At 44.8% G+C, this 17,247-nt stretch overlaps 1 protein-coding gene and 3 long non-coding RNA genes across 4 annotated transcripts; 3 read left to right on the forward strand and 1 right to left on the reverse strand.

Moving 5' to 3' along the window:
- Positions 1-271: 271 nt before the first annotated feature.
- Positions 272-4,364, reverse strand: pold4 (DNA polymerase delta 4, accessory subunit). Its single transcript, XM_040186056.2, has 5 exons — positions 4,130-4,364; positions 3,092-3,207; positions 2,621-2,707; positions 2,442-2,547; positions 272-595 (listed from the first exon to the last, which is right to left on the reverse strand). Exons 1-5 carry the CDS (start codon positions 4,345-4,347, stop codon positions 571-573), a joined length of 552 nt encoding a protein of 183 aa, XP_040041990.2. The 5' UTR covers positions 4,348-4,364; the 3' UTR covers positions 272-570.
- On the forward strand, positions 3,937-6,633 carry LOC120824900 (uncharacterized). Its single transcript, XR_005713060.2, has 2 exons — positions 3,937-4,068; positions 5,125-6,633. It is a non-coding gene; the product is annotated as an uncharacterized LOC120824900 (long non-coding RNA).
- Positions 6,634-11,931: 5,298 nt separating this feature from the next.
- Positions 11,932-12,658, forward strand: LOC144383208 (uncharacterized). The gene is made up of 2 exons (XR_013450594.1): positions 11,932-12,072; positions 12,149-12,658. It is a non-coding gene; the product is annotated as an uncharacterized LOC144383208 (long non-coding RNA).
- Positions 12,659-12,796: 138 nt separating this feature from the next.
- On the forward strand, positions 12,797-16,763 carry LOC144383209 (uncharacterized). Its single transcript, XR_013450595.1, has 2 exons — positions 12,797-12,937; positions 13,461-16,763. It is a non-coding gene; the product is annotated as an uncharacterized LOC144383209 (long non-coding RNA).
- The last annotated feature ends 484 nt before the right edge of the window (positions 16,764-17,247 follow it).

Raw genomic sequence — 17,247 nt, forward strand, 5'->3', positions numbered from 1 at the left:
AACACAGAACATAACGAACTGATCGTTTGATGTGTGCACCTTTTGGAGACCACGTTCACTCACTCAGTCTCAACCTCATATATCCGCGGTGTTATATTAGGTCAGATATAAATAGACTGAGTTAAATGTATGTCAGTGTGAAGATCACATGGGAGATAACAGACGGTATCAAATAATCTGAATGTGCAGCCCATTGTCGTTTATTTAATTTGAGTCGACAGTCTGTTAACCGCTCACTCCATTACACATTGTAAGATAGAAGGAGTCAGTATTTTTTGTAGAATTCCTTCTTTAATAAAAAATGTGAATAAATACTTTGCATGGAGAGGAAAACACAAAGGAGAATTGTTTTGTCATTGCTAAGCCCTTCTCGGCTGCTTTTGCTCAAAAAGCAAACCCTTCAGGTTTGCTATTTGAATACTTTACCCCGGTAAAGTTTTTTTTGTAGTCTTCTTTTGCGGCTCCGGGATTAAGGTGAATCCCTCTACGAGACACGTCTGTGATTTGGGGAGTTATATGATTAGCTTGACTTTTGTTTGCATTATATTTCTTCTTCTTACAGCTTCTTCTTCACAAAGGATATGAACTCCACAGGCTGAAAGAGAAAGAACACAATCGTCACAAACATATGAAGGCCCGCTTTGTTAATATGGATCTCTGTCAGAGATCATTTGATCATCTTGGAGGCAGAATTCCACCGGGTGGAACATGTTGAACAAGCGATTCTTCCTGTTGTCCTCGTGCACTTTACTCTTAACGTCATTTAACGGTTGTGTTTGAAGTGCCACCAATCTCCCCACATTTAGCGAGGACGTTTTCAAACCACGGTACTATAGGGACACAGTGGTGGTTCTCTGCAGACTGTGTGCCGCACAGAGTAACATTAGATATTGAGATAAAAGTATCCCAGCAGCTAGCTTAGCATAGAGGTGCGTAAAGTGGTCTGTCTGCCACTCACCCCCCTTCTGTTCGAGGCGTGGAGTGATTCCTCCGCACAGGTCTCCGCAGTATGTTTTACTTACAATGCAAAAAGCTCTCTCCCCATCTTAATGTAACTAACTCCAGCTAGCGGTCATTTCCTTTCCGCGGTCAACTTCAGGTAAACAAACTTACGTCAACAACGTTAAAATATTTTGTTGCATTAATCTCGGCCACATTAATCGCACAGATTACCGCGTTTATGTTGGCAGCCCCAATAATAAGTACTGTATATATGTCAGTCGTCTCGCCTGCTTGAATGGCGATAAAATCCGTGTTCTCTACTTCCTCCAGAATGTCACCCGCCTGTTGATAGCAACCTTGACGAGAACGCCAAGCTAGGGGCCAAACCAATGTTGCCCCAGACTGAGTCTATTTAAGGCCGCTGATCAGTTAAATTGGATGTCACACATTTGTTTATTTAATCAACAATTGCCCCTTGCTCCTAGCGCAGCGAAAACACGCATGAAGACTGTATGACAGGAAGGACATGCAGGAAAAGCAGATATTTTCCGTAGATATCATACTTTACAATATTACTTCAAAAATGCAGATATATAAAAAACCTACAGTCCTTTCATATTGATACTGTTGGATACTCCGTCTTGGGTTATAGTTTAGTACTCCGCCTTGCTGATTGCTTTCATTTGATGAGAAAACAGCCCTAAAATCCTGTTTCAATAGAAACCGGGGGATTGTGGGAAAGCTGACGGAAAAGAAGCAGCGTCGTCAGCTGATGGCAAAAGTCCCTGTTTTTTTGTAATACAGAGTTTACCAGGTGGGTCTGGCACACTAAAGGAAATAACCTCATTGAGGTTGTACACTTGTCAAACATTAAGAAATACAGAAAAATATTTGTCTAAAAATTATTGCTAAAGTGATCTGTGATGCAACATTCACCGGAAACAATGACTTTGTTCATTATCTAGGTTGATTGTACAATGCAACGGTTGTTCTGTCCAACTGCTACTGTTATGAATCAAATGTAACATGAAACACACATAAAACAGCCACATCACTGTTATCAATAATACAAAAGGGGAGCTTGGACAGTGCATCAGTCCCATTTTCAACTTTTCAACTAGATACTATTTCCTTTCACCTTGACTTCCACAAAAAAATGTCTTAACAGAATTGGGAACTGTGAGTTTCTCCCCAACACGGTTCATCCACACTGGACCAGCCAGAAAAACATCTATCTAAACATGTGCTATCCTCAGCGGAGAGCAGGCTCAGGGGATGGTCACTATTTTTAAACATTATGTATACTACTTTTTATTCACACCACCCGCCACTACCTTCTACCTAGTGTTGCGTATGCCCATGAGGGTGCCATTATAGGAAATAGAACACTCACTACGAATATTGCTTGTGCTGGTGGATGACACGGTGAGCATTGTACAGTGTTTTTTTAATACTCTGGGCACCACCAGTGTATGTGTGTGTGTGTGTGTGTGTGTTACCTAAGGTTGTACTCAGCGTGTGTCTGCAGCAGCAGGTCTCTGATCTCCTCTGGGGGGCTCAGACCATGAAGCTTGGCTCTCTGCCATCTCTGTAGCCTGCTGATTCCTGCAGGGAGACGGATGGTACGATGAACCTTTTTATCTTCCCCAGTGCATACGTGGTTAGGTGTGGTACCGACCTGTGCACGGCCCAAAGCTCCAGTCCAGATCAAACTGCCGCAGTCTCTGCCAGTTCTCCTCCTCTTGGATCGTTGCAGTTTGCGGCTCTGCTCCAACAAAACGATCCAGAGAAGATTCAATGCTACTGGATCACAATCCTGCTCTAACATTCAGAATATTCAACGGAACTTTGGATTTAAAATGAAACATCCAATTATATCCAAAAGGCATTTGGTTTCAATAAAAAACAGCTGAAATGACCAATAGCTTTCATTGAATACCAAAGGAAGTTAACACTGCTTTGTCAATAAATTAGCTAATTTACATAGTGAATTACAATCGCCATCAGTCACATGATGTCACATAGAAATGACATGTTTATACACTGTAAAATTTTAAGATAAGTCAATGGAAATATGTTGGGGATTGAGATGTGTATTGCAACGGCCTTATTGCAGTACAACACCCACAGACATGGCGCTGCTCTTCACCTTCCTGCGCCGGTGGAGCACTGGGCCTCTTCTCTCGTTTCGGCCTATTCCCTGCTTTCTTCACCACCTTGAATGAATCCGTTATCAGTCCTCCCTTGGTTGTCATGGTGACTGATCTAGAACAAACACAGAGGCAAACACTTTACTCAACCTGGCTGTTTGTAGTCCGGTGAATTCTTTGGCGTGAGGAGACTAGTTGGAGTGTGTTGGGAGGAAAGTTATTCGCCCCACCTGTTATTTGTCATCTTAAATCAGTCAGTAGAACAAAAAAAATGTATATATATATATTTCAGCTTTTCTACACAAACAAAAACTACATCTACATCAAATAATTGAATAAGTTACATTTTTTTGATGTTGACAAGTATGCACAAATGGCGGCTTGGTGATTAATGTTGTCACGTCTATTTGATGCAACTAGAAAATAAGAGATATTGTGAATGGTTTGGACACAAAGAGCATCTGCAAACAAATAGGAAACTGACTCTAAGCGTCAGTCTCCATTGTCTCTGACTGAGCGTGAAGCATCTGGAGTGTCGTCATGGTAACTCGAAGGGTCTTCAGCTGGTTGCAGTCTTATAACCTCACCAGTAGATGCTGCTGAGTCAACACACTGTGGCTTTAATAATAAACCATCGTGAAGCTAGAATTAATTATCACATGATGTCCATGGAGCCATCAGCCATTTAGTCCATTTTAGTTTTAGTTCAAAAACATGTCTGGGCAAAGTCTTTACTGTGATGTAAACAGTGACTTTGCTATTTCATATCAAGGTGGAACACACTGAACAGACACATGAACTACTACATGGTATTTTACTGATAACGTGAACCACCCAGTGACTTCCTCGCCACACCGATCCCTGTTACCCCCCACACGGCTCGAGGACCCGACACTGATCGCTGCACACACGGTCTTGAATCTAGCGTAACGTTACGTTTGGGCGTTTCGGCAGTGGGCGAACGTGTCCCGCGTGGGTAAAGTAGCGCTCTCTTCTGGCTTTCCTCTCCGTCAACTTCTACTCACCGCGTTACTCACACGACACAATTAGCAGACGGTTTAGCCTGCTCGCTGCGTTCGTCTGCAGCCACAACAAAGACCTGTCTCAGTTCCGGTGGACTGCTTCTGGGTAGGACGCGTTCGTGGACCGCATACGTCACTTTGGCTGCGACTCGGCCGTCGCGTTGCGTCGGCTCCTCGTGACGCGGCCGAGGAACGAAGCCCTTCCGCAGCCGATGTGGGACACATCTGATCATATCAGCATATCCCAGAATGCAGTGCGGGCCAACGAGCATTTCATTTATTCAGGACGGAGGCGTTTGATCCGGCAGCGCGGAATAGTTCAATTTTAACTGTAACGTGAAGTAATAGAATTCACTCCAATATCTAAATATTTGAATTGTTATAATATAATATCACATCTTAGTTTATAAAATGGCGTAAAGTTACGTGACGTAGGATGTCGTGTTTTTAAATACATATAAGAGGTGAAAAAGATACTGTAAAGATACTGTATGAAACGATATAAAACGTTTACTCTGTCCTGCTGCCCCCGACCTCACCTGGAGCCCCCAGGGGTCCATCAATGCACCAACACACATGTATAACACATACACAACGGCAGAACGGTCTGAATATTATGAACAGAAATGGATGGAACCTGAAATATCGCTTTAAGTCCAGTGAAGCCACAAACGTCAAGAATAAATACACAAAGGAACTGAACTTGGTTGTGTGGCATATCCCCCTTAGGCGTAGCATCCAATTCCTACTCTAAAGCGGCGTCTGTGTGGTGCCACCACCCTGGCGCAGGAGCACTAAAGCTTCTACGTCCCGCCAGTGGCTCACCTGCTGAAGCGGCCCTCTAAACAGTGCGGGACCCCCCCCCCCCCCCACACTGCTGTTCTGTCTGGGCTGGGCTGTCTGTAGGCCTATAGTGATTTAATCATGCATTTCTTTGTGTGTGTGTGTGTGGGCCTCCTGGCCGGTATTTTGTTATTAATGGTTGCTATTTCTTTTGTTTTGATGAACAGGAGCGGTTGGTGCCACTGGTAGGAGTGACTGGCTGATCCCGGTGGTGGTGGTTCCCTTCATTTTTTCGTTGCAGTGCACCTCGCTGTCAATAGTTGGTGTGTGGTTTGTTTTGTTTTTCACGTGTGGTGGAACATTAGTTTTTTTTTATTATAATTTGATATTAAAATAAACTTGTATACTTTTTTTTATAGAATAACGTCCTGTGTTGTCCGAACCTGTGTCCTGTCATTGACCTCAGACTGGTGGTCCTTGTTAATTCCTGGGGTGAAATTCCCTTGGTGGCGTGGTTGGCTTTAATAGTAAAATACAGATCTTCCTTCTTAGCATTGCCACAGTTGCTTTGCTCCTTTTGTTTAGCGGTGTTAATATAAACTAACTTCACATTTAGTTGTGTTTTATGGAGCAGGAGGAAGCAGCACCAAGCTCTGTGTGGTGACATTGAGCTATTGTGGCTTTGACATATTCTGTAATATTTTAAGTTAGTTAAAATACCTCGTAAAGTCAATAAATGTGTTTGCTGCTGCTGCCTTAAGATTGCAATTCTAGAGTTGAAAGTACACGGTTTAACCGTGTTTGGACCAGGTCTGTGTGGATCTTATGCTAGTGTTTTACCGTTTAAACGATAGAATTAAAATACGGAAATACCATTTTCTCCTGTTTTCGTTGTCAAACCAAAAAAATTTATTTATTTGCCTATATACACTTTTAGCGTCAACACACAATGGAACGTTTGTATGCTAGACAAACGCGTATACCATTAGAAGACAAGTGAATTAATGAACATGAATAAATCATCCTGGCTCAATGGGAGTGTGTTAACCACAATTGAATTCATTTTATTTCGCGTAGCCCAACATCGCAAACAAACTGTTGACTACACGCAGATGCATTTTCATTCATCCATGTAACCAGCAATACTCATTAATCGGTGCACTAGGATGCAATATAGTTAATAATATTGTTTAATCAAAGTGGCTTGTGGTCGCACAGTCCGACATGCGATTGACACTGACATTTATTTTCCAGTATTGAGCTGTTGCTTGAGGTTTAAGGAGACACACAGTAAACTGTAATGGGAAAATGATATGTGACCCTTTTAAATGCTTCATTCGTATAACCAGTTTATTAGTTGCAAGTGCTTAGGTCACAAAGGCCCTGACATACGAACTGATGTCTCCCACTTGGATTAGATGTTTCCAGCGGCATAGCTGTAGAGACTGAACAAAGTGTTTGTTATGTCTATGACCACCTTTGTTTAAGCATGTTGGGAGAGCAAGGATACGGTCAAAGAACTGATGTGTCTCACATTGACAAGGTGTTCCCAGTACCCTGGCTGTAGAGACTCAACAAGATGGTTAACGGTTTCTGTTGACGCCACCGATATCTAAGTTTAGGTATAAGAACTGCCTCGATGTGTTGGGAAGAAAAGGAGGTTCTTGACAGTCTACTGACCACGTAGCTGTTGTGACCCTTTTTTCCCTTGCAAGGAAATAAACGGAGAAAAGACATACTTGACTCAGAGCCTTTGATTCTTACTTAACGATTGTCTGTGCAAATCTTCCACCACAATTTGGTGTCAGAAGTGGGATCGTTTGAAGCTCCGTCGGGACTCCGAGGACGTCCGGGAAGGGGCCCCTTCAGGATCCACCAAACGTGATTCTGCCCTATACCTCATCACACTCAGAGAGAGGGGACCGGCGACCAAAAGAGACCTGATTGGCTTCAACACGATCCGATGAGGAAGATTTTCACACGAATCGGGTAAGAAGTTGATATTCTGATTTTCAAACGGGGCTTCCTGAATTATAACGGGTGATAACAGATTACAAAGATGGGTATTTAGTACTTTGGGATTTTTTTTAAATTATTTTTTCTCTCTCTTCTTAGAAAATCCAAATTTCGGTTATTTGATTGGGCTTCTAATGATGATAACTTGTCTTTTTATCCGGTTATTTGAAAAATGTGTATAAAAAGAGTAATTGTACAGTATTTCCGGTTCATCAGCATCCAACTTTTTACTGAGGAAGACAGGGAGCAATGTGCGCATTTACGATTGTATTCAGACTAACTATCTGAAAATCGCATAATTGTGACCCTTGACCAAGGGGGAAGACAGGGGCAATTTGCGTCGCATTGTTGTGACCCTTGACCTAAAAGGGGGAAGACAGGGAGCAATTTGCGTATTACGATTGTATTCAGACTAACACTCTGAAAACGCATAATTGTGACCCTTGACCAAAGGGGAAGACAGGGGCAATTGACAATTGTGACCCTTGACCGAAGGGGAAGATAGGAGGGATTTTGAGAGTTCACTGAAGTCGCAAAATCTCAGCCCTTGACCTAACAGGAAGACAGGAACAATATCGGGGTTTTCGGACAGAAGTCTGAAAACAGATATTTGCGCCCTTGACCTATATTTATTAACCAATAGTTCTGGTTGGGTTTTAACTTGTATTTTTCCTACGTAAAAGAAAATCAAGACTTATAGTGACGACTATATTTTAAGTAATAAAAAGTATACTTCACCACGCCTGAAAGATGGGTGGTGTACACGGTAAAGGTAAAAAGGAAATGGGTTCTCCGGAGGGACCCATTGTGGATCTGATGAGAAGGAAATATGGAGATCAATCTCTAGAGTTTTTGCCCGAGTGGTCAAAAGATTTTGGGTTCCCTGCAAATGGTTCTTTCAGTAGAATAAAACTGAACATGTTACGAACAGGCTTAGAGGGAAAAGAGAAGGGTATAAAATCTCAGAGGGTGATAAAAGGCAAAGACTTGGAGAACATTGAGAAACAAAGTAAATGGTTAAAATGGTGGGAGGATGAATGTGGATGTAGAGAAAGGAAACAAATGGCTAAAGAATTGACATGTGCAAAAACCACATTGGTTGAAAAAACAGATCCAAATGTTATTGAACAAAATGACCGATGTGCTTCTTCTCCCTTGTATCCGAGTCTCACAGGGGCTGGCGGCCCTCTCCTCAACACATGCCCACCACCGTACCCTGCCTTATCTGCGAACCAGCAACCTCCGTCTGCAGGAGCACATATCAAAGTTCACTACACCCGGCAGAGGGAGGAAAAGGAAGCGGCAGAGAAAGCAGCACAGGAACGACTCCTCGGCGAAGAGGAGGAAAAGAGACAGGCTGCTCTCCTCACTCGATCTCGCTCTCCAGGAGCAACCGGAGGGGACACTTCTGCCATCAACAAACTGATTGCAGAGCAACCATCTACATCAGATGTTTTTTCCCTCTCTTTCGACCCAGAGGGAGTTCCCCCGGATGCAAAATCTGTGCTCCAAACCCCAATGATTCAAGTACCAGGACACTCAGGTCCCATACTTGTTTTCCGGCCTTGGACTGATACAGACATTAGAGCTGCAATGGCTCATCTCCCGCCGATACAGCACTCGGGAAGACTGTTTGCTGAAGCATTCATGGACTTCTGTAAGCAATTCCTGCCCAACTTTGCTGAAATTCGACGTGTTCTAATGAGTCACGTGGGTCCGACTCACTACCAGAAGCTCAACCAGCTGGTTGCAGGAGACACCAGTGCGGCCGACGTTGAATGGAGTTCAAATCAAAATAAGCCGTAGAGAGACGCACTCACGGCTTTGAACGACGGCATAAAGACATTGTTCCCTGACAAAGTGGATATGACTCCCATCAACAATAGCAAGCAGGCAGCGGGTGAGTCCGTCCATGATTACTACCAAAAACTTCTCACAGTGTTTAATCTTAACAGTGGCATTCCACAACCCGCCGCGTTAGGAGACGCTCTGGGGACGTGGGAATCACACCTGAAGAATGCTTTCATGAATGGACTATTACCCGACATAAAAATGAATGTGCAGCGCTCTGTGGCTGGAATGGAAGACTCGCGACTCGCGGATGTAAAGAAACGATCCGATCCATGGACATAGAGAGAACTGACCACGAGGGGAAAAGGCGGTCACGTCAGATTGAACTCGCCCAACTGACTATGCTCCAAGCTGTCACTCAACTTGCCAGAAACGACCGCTCACGGGATCCCAACCAACGGGGCGGATTCAGGGGGCGTGGTCGGGATATGACGAGGGGACGCTCCTCCTGGAACCAGGAGGGATCACAGCTGTCTCCACCCAATGACTATGATACGTGTTTCCGCTGTGGCGAACAAGGACATTGGCACAGAGAATGTCCACAAAATGCACCTCGTAGAGGATGGGGGCGTGGACTGGCCAGACGAGGAAGGGGTGGCAACGCACATTCCGATTGACGTGAGGCGGAGGGGGAGGAGGCTGCATGTGAGGGGGAGACGGCAACCATGCTGAGGCCTCACATGATAAGGGAAGTAAAACACACACACACCGCAGCCTGCAATGAAGAAACGCTTTCTGCACTAACTCCCTGCACGCACACGCACACTCACACACACACACCAGAGCAACAACAAGCTCTCGTGGACATCACAGAGCAATTGAGAACACAACAAAAGCTTTCACTTAAACACACATACGCAAAGTTTTCAGGAAAATCATTTGAAAATATGCCCACCACTATGGTGAAAATTCAAGGGAAACTTTTATCGTTTTTGGTTGATTCGGGGGCTACACATTCTGTAATACAACAAAAGTATTTTCCAGGTCAGAAACTTAGTGGAAAACAGGTTTTCTCACAAGGAGCTTCAGGGATGACTATTGTAGAGAGATTTACGGCACCTATGACCAGTACACACACTGACTCAACTGACCCTGAACCAGACATCACAGTAAAACATTCCTTTTTGCTGTCCTCTTGCTGTCCCATTAATCTAATGGGCAGAGACCTCATGTGTTCCTTCGGCATTAGCCTCATCTCCACTCCTACAGGGTTGCAAGTGGTGAGATGCAGAGCCATTGACCAGATGGCAAATACAGTTATGAGTGATCCAATGTTTGTGTACCAGTGGTGGCTTCCAATTGACTCACAATCAGAACTGTCCCACCTGGCAGCATCACGCGTCCAGCCTGAGGCAGAGTGCATGGATGCTTCATATCTCCACTGCACAGCTCATGTGTCACATGGGCCAGATAAGCAATATGATGCATTATTTCTACAGGATCTGAATGATCAAATTGCATGTATGACATTGTTTTGGTCCACACTTAAATGTGCTGTTTCCGTTTCTCTCACCCCCTCTCAGCAGCACCTCTTTAATGTGGACTCTTCTTTCCCACACATCTCCCTGTCTAAAGCAGCAACAGACCAATGGAGAGATTTGGGACCCTTTGTCGCAGCGTGCGAGGCATTGACAGATTGGGAGGCTACACCAGATCGACTTGTGATGCGCTCTCCGTCGACAGGCTTCTTTAAACAGCCATTTGCATTTTGCACACCTGCTCTCAGATCTGTTTATGTCATGGATGAAAATAACATATTTTCTGACACACACACTGATACATTTTTGACTAATGTCTCCTCTATTTCTCCTGCCCTCAGTTCTGTTCCAGACACCTTGTGGGCAGCGCATAAATATGACGTGGGACTCATCAAAAAATGTCAACCTGTGGTCATCACTCCTCGATCAGACTTCCATCCCCACAAACATCAATACCCACTGCGCCAAGAGGCCATTGACGGTATAACACCGGTGTTCAACTCCCTCTTAAAGGCCGGAGTCATTGTTCCATGTCCTGACTCGCCGGTAAGAACACCTATTTTTCCAGTTAAAAAAATCTGAGATGCAGGCAAACCAACTGAGTGGCGCTTCGTGCAGGACCTAAAAGCAGTTAATGCAGCCGTCCACGCACGAGCCCCAAATGTTCCCAACCCTTACACCATTATGGCACAGGTTCCACCTGATGCTCGATGGTTTTCCGTGGTTGACCTCTCAAATGCTTTTTTCAGTGTCCCGGTGGACATTGACAGTCAGTTTTGGTTTGCGTTTAATTTCAATGGCAAGCCTTACACTTTCACACGCTTGTGTCAGGGCTACACAGAATCACCTACGATCTACAACGAGGCACTCAGGGAAAGTTTGGAGAGCCTCACTTTGTCTCCAGGAACAGCGCTTTTGCAGTATGTTGATGACTGTTTAATTGCAGCTCCAACACAAAAGCAGTGTGAACAGGACACACTCAAATTGCTTCAACACTTAGCAGCGGAAGGACACAAGGCCAGCCTATCCAAACTACAGTTTGTTTCACAGAACGTTCATTTCCTAGGCCATAACATTTCCGGTGAAGGGAAGACACTATCACCAAAACGCATCGCCTCAATTGTAACACTTCCAAAACCACAAACCAAGAAACAGATGATGTCATTTTTGGGAATGTGTTCCTACTGTAGGTCATTTATTCCAAATTACTCCCAACTCGAGCAACCTCTGTCCGCATTGATACATGGAAAAAATCTCAGCGCGCATGATAAAATTCAGTGGCTCCCTGCAGCCTCTCAAGCTTTCACGGACATGAAATGCGCGTTACAAGTTCCTCCGACTTTGGGTCTACCTGATCCTCACAAACCGTTCACACAAACCGTTGACGAACGTTCTGGATGTGTGACATCAGTGCTCCTACAATCCCATGGCGATAAACTACGACCAGTAGCTTATTTCTCTGCAAAACTCAATCCGGTAGCAGCAGGCTTACCACAGTGCCTTCGAGCTGTGGCAGCTGCTGAAAAGGCTCTTACAGCCTCTCGTGACATTGTAGGCTATGCTACGCTAACATTATTGGTTCCACATTCGGTTTCACTGATTCTTCTCGAACAGAAGTCGTCTCATTTGTCTGCAGCGCGTTACCTTCGATATCACACATGTCTCCTAGACATGCCGAATGTTACAGTAAAACGCTGCAATGTCCTCAATCCTGCATCTCTTCTCCCCACTCCGGAGGATGGAGAGGAGCATAATTGTTTGGCTGAGCTGGAAGCTCAGTGCACACCTCGACCAGACCTCGCAGATACACCTCTGCTCAACAGTGACATGGTAATGTATGTTGACGGATCTGCTTCACGGGATCCCCTGACTGGTTCTAATCTTGTGGATTTCTCTGTTGTTTCAGACTCAACTGTTCTGTGTTCCGGCCCTCTTCCATGTCACCTCTCAGCCCAAGCAGCAGAATTAATCGCACTAACAGAAGCTTGTAAACTAGCTAAGGATAAAACGACAACCATTCACACTGATTCCAGATACGCTTTTGGCGTGGTTCATGATTTCGGCGCGCTCTGGAGACACAGAAATTTTCTCAAATCGGATGGCAAACCAGTGTTACACCACACTCTGATAGCAGAACTATTGGATGCCATTTTGTTGCCCACAGCTATTGCCGTTTGTAAATGTGCAGCGCACACATCCGGCACAGGCGACATCGCAAAGGGGAATGAGCGAGCGGACTTAGCTGCAAAAGCGGCTGCTAGACGTCCTCTTCCCAAACCATCACGCCCAGTTCCTGCCATGTGTTCTCTTCCCTCCTCTCTTGCAGCCGTGCAGTCCCTCTCTACTTCAGATGAGAGACGTTTTTGGTCCTCCTCAGGCTCCAAATTCATAGACGGCATCTGGTATGGTCCAAATGGTAATCCATGCTTACCTAAACATTTCTTCCCTCACTATGCGAAATTGACTCATGGGTTAGACCATGTGTCAAAAGGGGGAATGTTAAGTATCATTGATGCAACATGGTTCACAAAAGGTTTTGCAGCTTACGCACAAAGGTTCTGCCAAGCATGCATAACATGTGCAACTCACAATATAGGTCGTTCAGTACAGGTGTCACATCATGCAGCACATCCACCGCCTGCAAGACCATTTGAACATGTAATGATGGATTTTGTGGAACTCTCCCCATCGGAAGGTAAGAAACACTGTCTTGTAATGGTAGACATGTGGTCCAAATGGGTTGAGGTGTTTCCCTCCAGTAAGCAGACTGCCTCCACAGTGGCTAAAGCCTTGATTTCAGAGATCATTCCCCGCTGGGGAATCCCAAGCAAAATTTCTAGCGACAATGGTTCACATTTTGTCAACCAAGCAATCACAGAATTAAGTGCATACCTGGGTATTGACTTAAAAACACACTGCGCATACCACCCAGCTAGTGGGGGAGCGGTAGAGAGAGAAAATGGAACATTGAAAACAAAACTGGCCAAATGTTGCACAGACACAGGCCTACCGTGGACAAAAGCACTGCCCTTGGTTCTGATGTACATGCGGATGAGGAAACGAACACGCAGCAACCTAAGCCCATTTGAAATCCTTTTCGCAGTTCCTCCCCATATAGGTGTGGAAGCTCCAGGAACACCACTCCCTTCCACCACAATGTGCGAGAATGACATGTTAACCTATTGCATTCGACTGTCTTCCACTTTGTCTGATGTAAGAAAACAGGTTGTAGCTGCACTTCCAAGAGAAGCAACGGGTCCACTACACCGACTGCAACCAGGTGACTTCGTGGTGGTGAAGGACTTCAGGAGGAAAAGTTGGAAAGCTAAACGGTGGCAGGGTCCATTCCAGATTCTCCTGGTCACCCAAACAGCGGTCAAAGTAGCTGAAAGAGCAACTTGGGTCCACGCATCCCATTGCAAGAAGGTTCCAGATCCAGTACCAGCAGTGGGCTCAGGCGACCCTACCTCCACAACAAGTGTCAATCCAATCCAACCGACACCACCGATCCAGTGACCACGGACGGGCAGTTGACCGACAGACACACAGTGCATTGTGATCTGTGTTGACTGTCTACAACGCGGATGCCTCACAAGAAAGAAGGTTGGCAGACTCCACATCCCAACGTGTACCTGCGGACCAACACAAGAAGAAGAACACGGCCAGGACCCCTCCACATAGACACAGTAGTCGTTTGTGCCACGACAGTTTTATTCATATTATTGCTTCCTTCAGTTTCATTGAATCTCAGCATCTTTTTGTGATTCCGTAGTCCGCTGCCTAAAGAGTGGGTCTCTCTTATCATGGAACGACAGCGTTCATGGAACCCCCTCAGACGACTGGGGGGGACTCGTGTAACCATGTGTTTATTTGCAGGTGTCACTTTATTTGTGTTGATTCCATATTTTGTCCTCCACCAGAAACATTTAGACGACTTACTTGACCGACGCAACAACTCAACTCACTCTAACTCGACCATTCGCAACCGCACCAAGCGAGCACTGACCCGCCTAGACAACCGGTTCGAAAATGGGATGAACGCATTGAACAAATATTCTGCAAATATGTGGTGGCGCTATGCTCAACACGTAGCGACAAAAGAAAATGCTTCCGACTGTTACGTATGTTCTCCGCTACCCATCAGCACTAATCAACCACGGCTAGCCGTAGCCCCCCTGGGGAAGTCTGAAGGATGTTTCTGCGGGCTCTCGGTTAGTGGGTGGTATGTGCCCCCCATAGTCCTGTATATATCCAACGATAGCGACAAAGATTCTTTGTTTATTTATGAGTTATCCCCATGGGAAACAATAGATGATTTGGACTGTGCACAATCTCACGATATCAAACGATACACGGCTAACCAAACGTCTACATTCGCACTCCAGGCTCAGGAAAGCCGAACACGGTTTCCTCTCTGCTATGCTCGTGATGGGACACATCCAGTGGGGAAAACAGACCCTGCAAGGTGTGACACGATCCTCATTGCAGGAAACCATGCGTTTAATGATTTAAATTGCAATAAAGACCATTTCCCAACTTTCCGAAACGACTGCGCCAAAAACCACAACAGGAGCTTTTGCCAAGCTAAGGGCACTGCAGAAAGGGCCGCAAAAGTGCCCATTCATCTCCAAAAATGGTTGTGTTCTGGCTGGACTTTCACTCCAGTAAATCCACGAGATTGCCCGCCCAATGTTAATTGTTCTGTTTTCCATTTCACTTTCCTCCCTGGGAAGAACGGTACTTATCCAGTGACCGAGGGATGGTGGCTGTGTGGCACCACCCTCCGCGTGTCTCTCCCCCCTCAGTGGAGCGGAATATGTACTCCTGTTCGCGTTACTGATCATACTTTTATTCTCACAGCTACAACAGGGACAAGCAAACGAACAAAACGAATGGCCGCATTGGACACTGGCCTTAACCCGGAAGTCAATTTTGCGCCACACGACTCAATCTGGGGCAGCGATGTGCCTGACGAGTTCAAACACGCCAGTACGTCAGTTAAAGTTTTGTGGGGACTGTTTCCATGGACAGGAGTGGGAAAAAACACGCTACGACTTGAAACCGTTGATTACCGTTTCAAAAGCTTTGTAAACATGACTCTAGCTGGCCTTAAGGGTATTCGCGAGGAAATGACCGCCATGCGTTTAATGATCATGCAGAACCGCATGGTACTAGACCAATTGACCGCTGCCCAAGGAGGTGTTTGTGCTATCGTAGGAGAATATTGCTGTACGTTTATCCCTGAGAATGACAAAGACGAAGGCATAATCCATCAGGCGATACAAAACATGACAAAACTTCAGGAATCTATGACAAGAGACAAATCTCCCTCCCCAGATTGGCTCACACGGGTGTGGTATTCATGGAAAGGAACACTAATACAAGCAGCTACTGTCCTCTGTGTTCTCTTCGCATTCGTAATTTGCGGTATCCCATTGATCCGTCATACGATTGCCCAACTCCTGGCGAAACAAATGGCTATGTACAGCCTGGGGTCACCTGATGACTCACCACCAAACTTGTTCCCTAGACGCGACTCTGACAATAACCCCAACAGTGACTCGGACTCCCTTGACGAGCTGAACACTTACGACCTCGACACATACGCATAGTGACATAGTGACACACTGTCTGTGTGCATTCCTGGTGTTCTAAATGTTTTTGGTTTCACAGTAGCTTGCTAAAACAATGAGAGATAACATTCTCACAAAAACAGCTTTTCTAACGGGGTCAGATATAGGATATTGTGTGAAAGGGGATCAAGTTCTGGTATTGTGATTTAAACATGTTCTCATTCCTTTTTTATTTCAATACTGTACACATGACATCTGGGGTGTAACGCTCAAATCCTGTGAGAAGGTTTACAGTCTTTATCTTCTAACAGATTTCTTCCTATTTTCCCATTTCGGAGGGTTTTTTTAGGGAGTTTTTGTTCTGTGGCAGGAAAAGTTTTGTGAGCGATGTCCAGATGTTCATGTTTTGTGATATTTGATGTGGTAGATATCAGCTAGTGAATTTTTAGAGTGGTCATTCTAAATTGATTGCATAGTTTGTGATTATTATGTAATCAAAAGAGTGGAATGTAATGGGAAAATGATATGTGACCCTTTTAAATGCTTCATTCGTATAACCAGTTTATTAGTTGCAAGTGCTTAGGTCACAAAGGCCCTGACATACGAACTGATGTCTCCCACTTGGATTAGATGTTTCCAGCGGCATAGCTGTAGAGACTGAACAAAGTGTTTGTTATGTCTATGACCACCTTTGTTTAAGCATGTTGGGAGAGCAAGGACACGGTCAAAGAACTGATGTGTCTCACATTGACAAGGTGTTCCCAGTACCCTGGCTGTAGAGACTCAACAAGATGGTCAACGGTTTCTGTTGACGCCACCGATATCTAAGTTTAGGTATAAGAACTGCCTCGATGTGTTGGGAAGAAAAGGAGGTTCTTGACAGTCTACTGACCACGTAGCTGTTGTGACCCTTTTTTCCCTTGCAAGGAAATAAACGGAGAAAAGACATACTTGACTCAGAGCCTTTGATTCTTACTTAACGATTGTCTGTGCAAAATCTTCCACCACAAAACATATTCACATCTATATCCACTAAGTGCACTCTCTTTGTGTTAATTATCTCGGTTATTACAAATGCATTTAATGCTATTTGTTTAATGGAAGACATTTGTTTATTTGGTTAGCCATTAGCTTCAGCAATGTGGTCTCATAATCCACATCAACGTCTTCCGGCATGACTTTTGTGGCTAATGCTTCACTAGATGTAATCCTTACAACGAGAATGATGGACATGATGATGGAAGTTAACCCAATGAGGATGATGATGATTATGATGATGAGAAGACAGAGGAAAGATCAGGCCTGCCTTTCCCTCTCTCTCTCTCTCTCTCTCTCTCTCTCTCTCTCTCTCTCTCTCTCTCTCTCTCTCTCTCTCTCTCTCTCTCTCTCTCTCTCATCATAAATACAAAATCAAAATCAATACAAATCTTTT

This window comes from Gasterosteus aculeatus, chromosome 9 (assembly GCF_964276395.1).
Source record: "Gasterosteus aculeatus chromosome 9, fGasAcu3.hap1.1, whole genome shotgun sequence".
Taxonomy (NCBI): domain Eukaryota; kingdom Metazoa; phylum Chordata; class Actinopteri; order Perciformes; family Gasterosteidae; genus Gasterosteus; species Gasterosteus aculeatus.

Coding starts and splice junctions, on each gene's coding strand:
- pold4 (XM_040186056.2), bottom strand. CDS start 4,347: ATGATCAGATGTGTCCCACATCGGCTGCGGAAGGGCTTCGTTCCTCGG. Junction 3,208..4,129: donor CCGTCTGCTAATTGTGTCGT/GTGAGTAACGCG, acceptor TGTTTGTTCTAG/ATCAGTCACCATGACAACCA. Junction 2,708..3,091: donor TGCTCCACCGGCGCAGGAAG/GTGAAGAGCAGC, acceptor TTGTTGGAGCAG/AGCCGCAAACTGCAACGATC.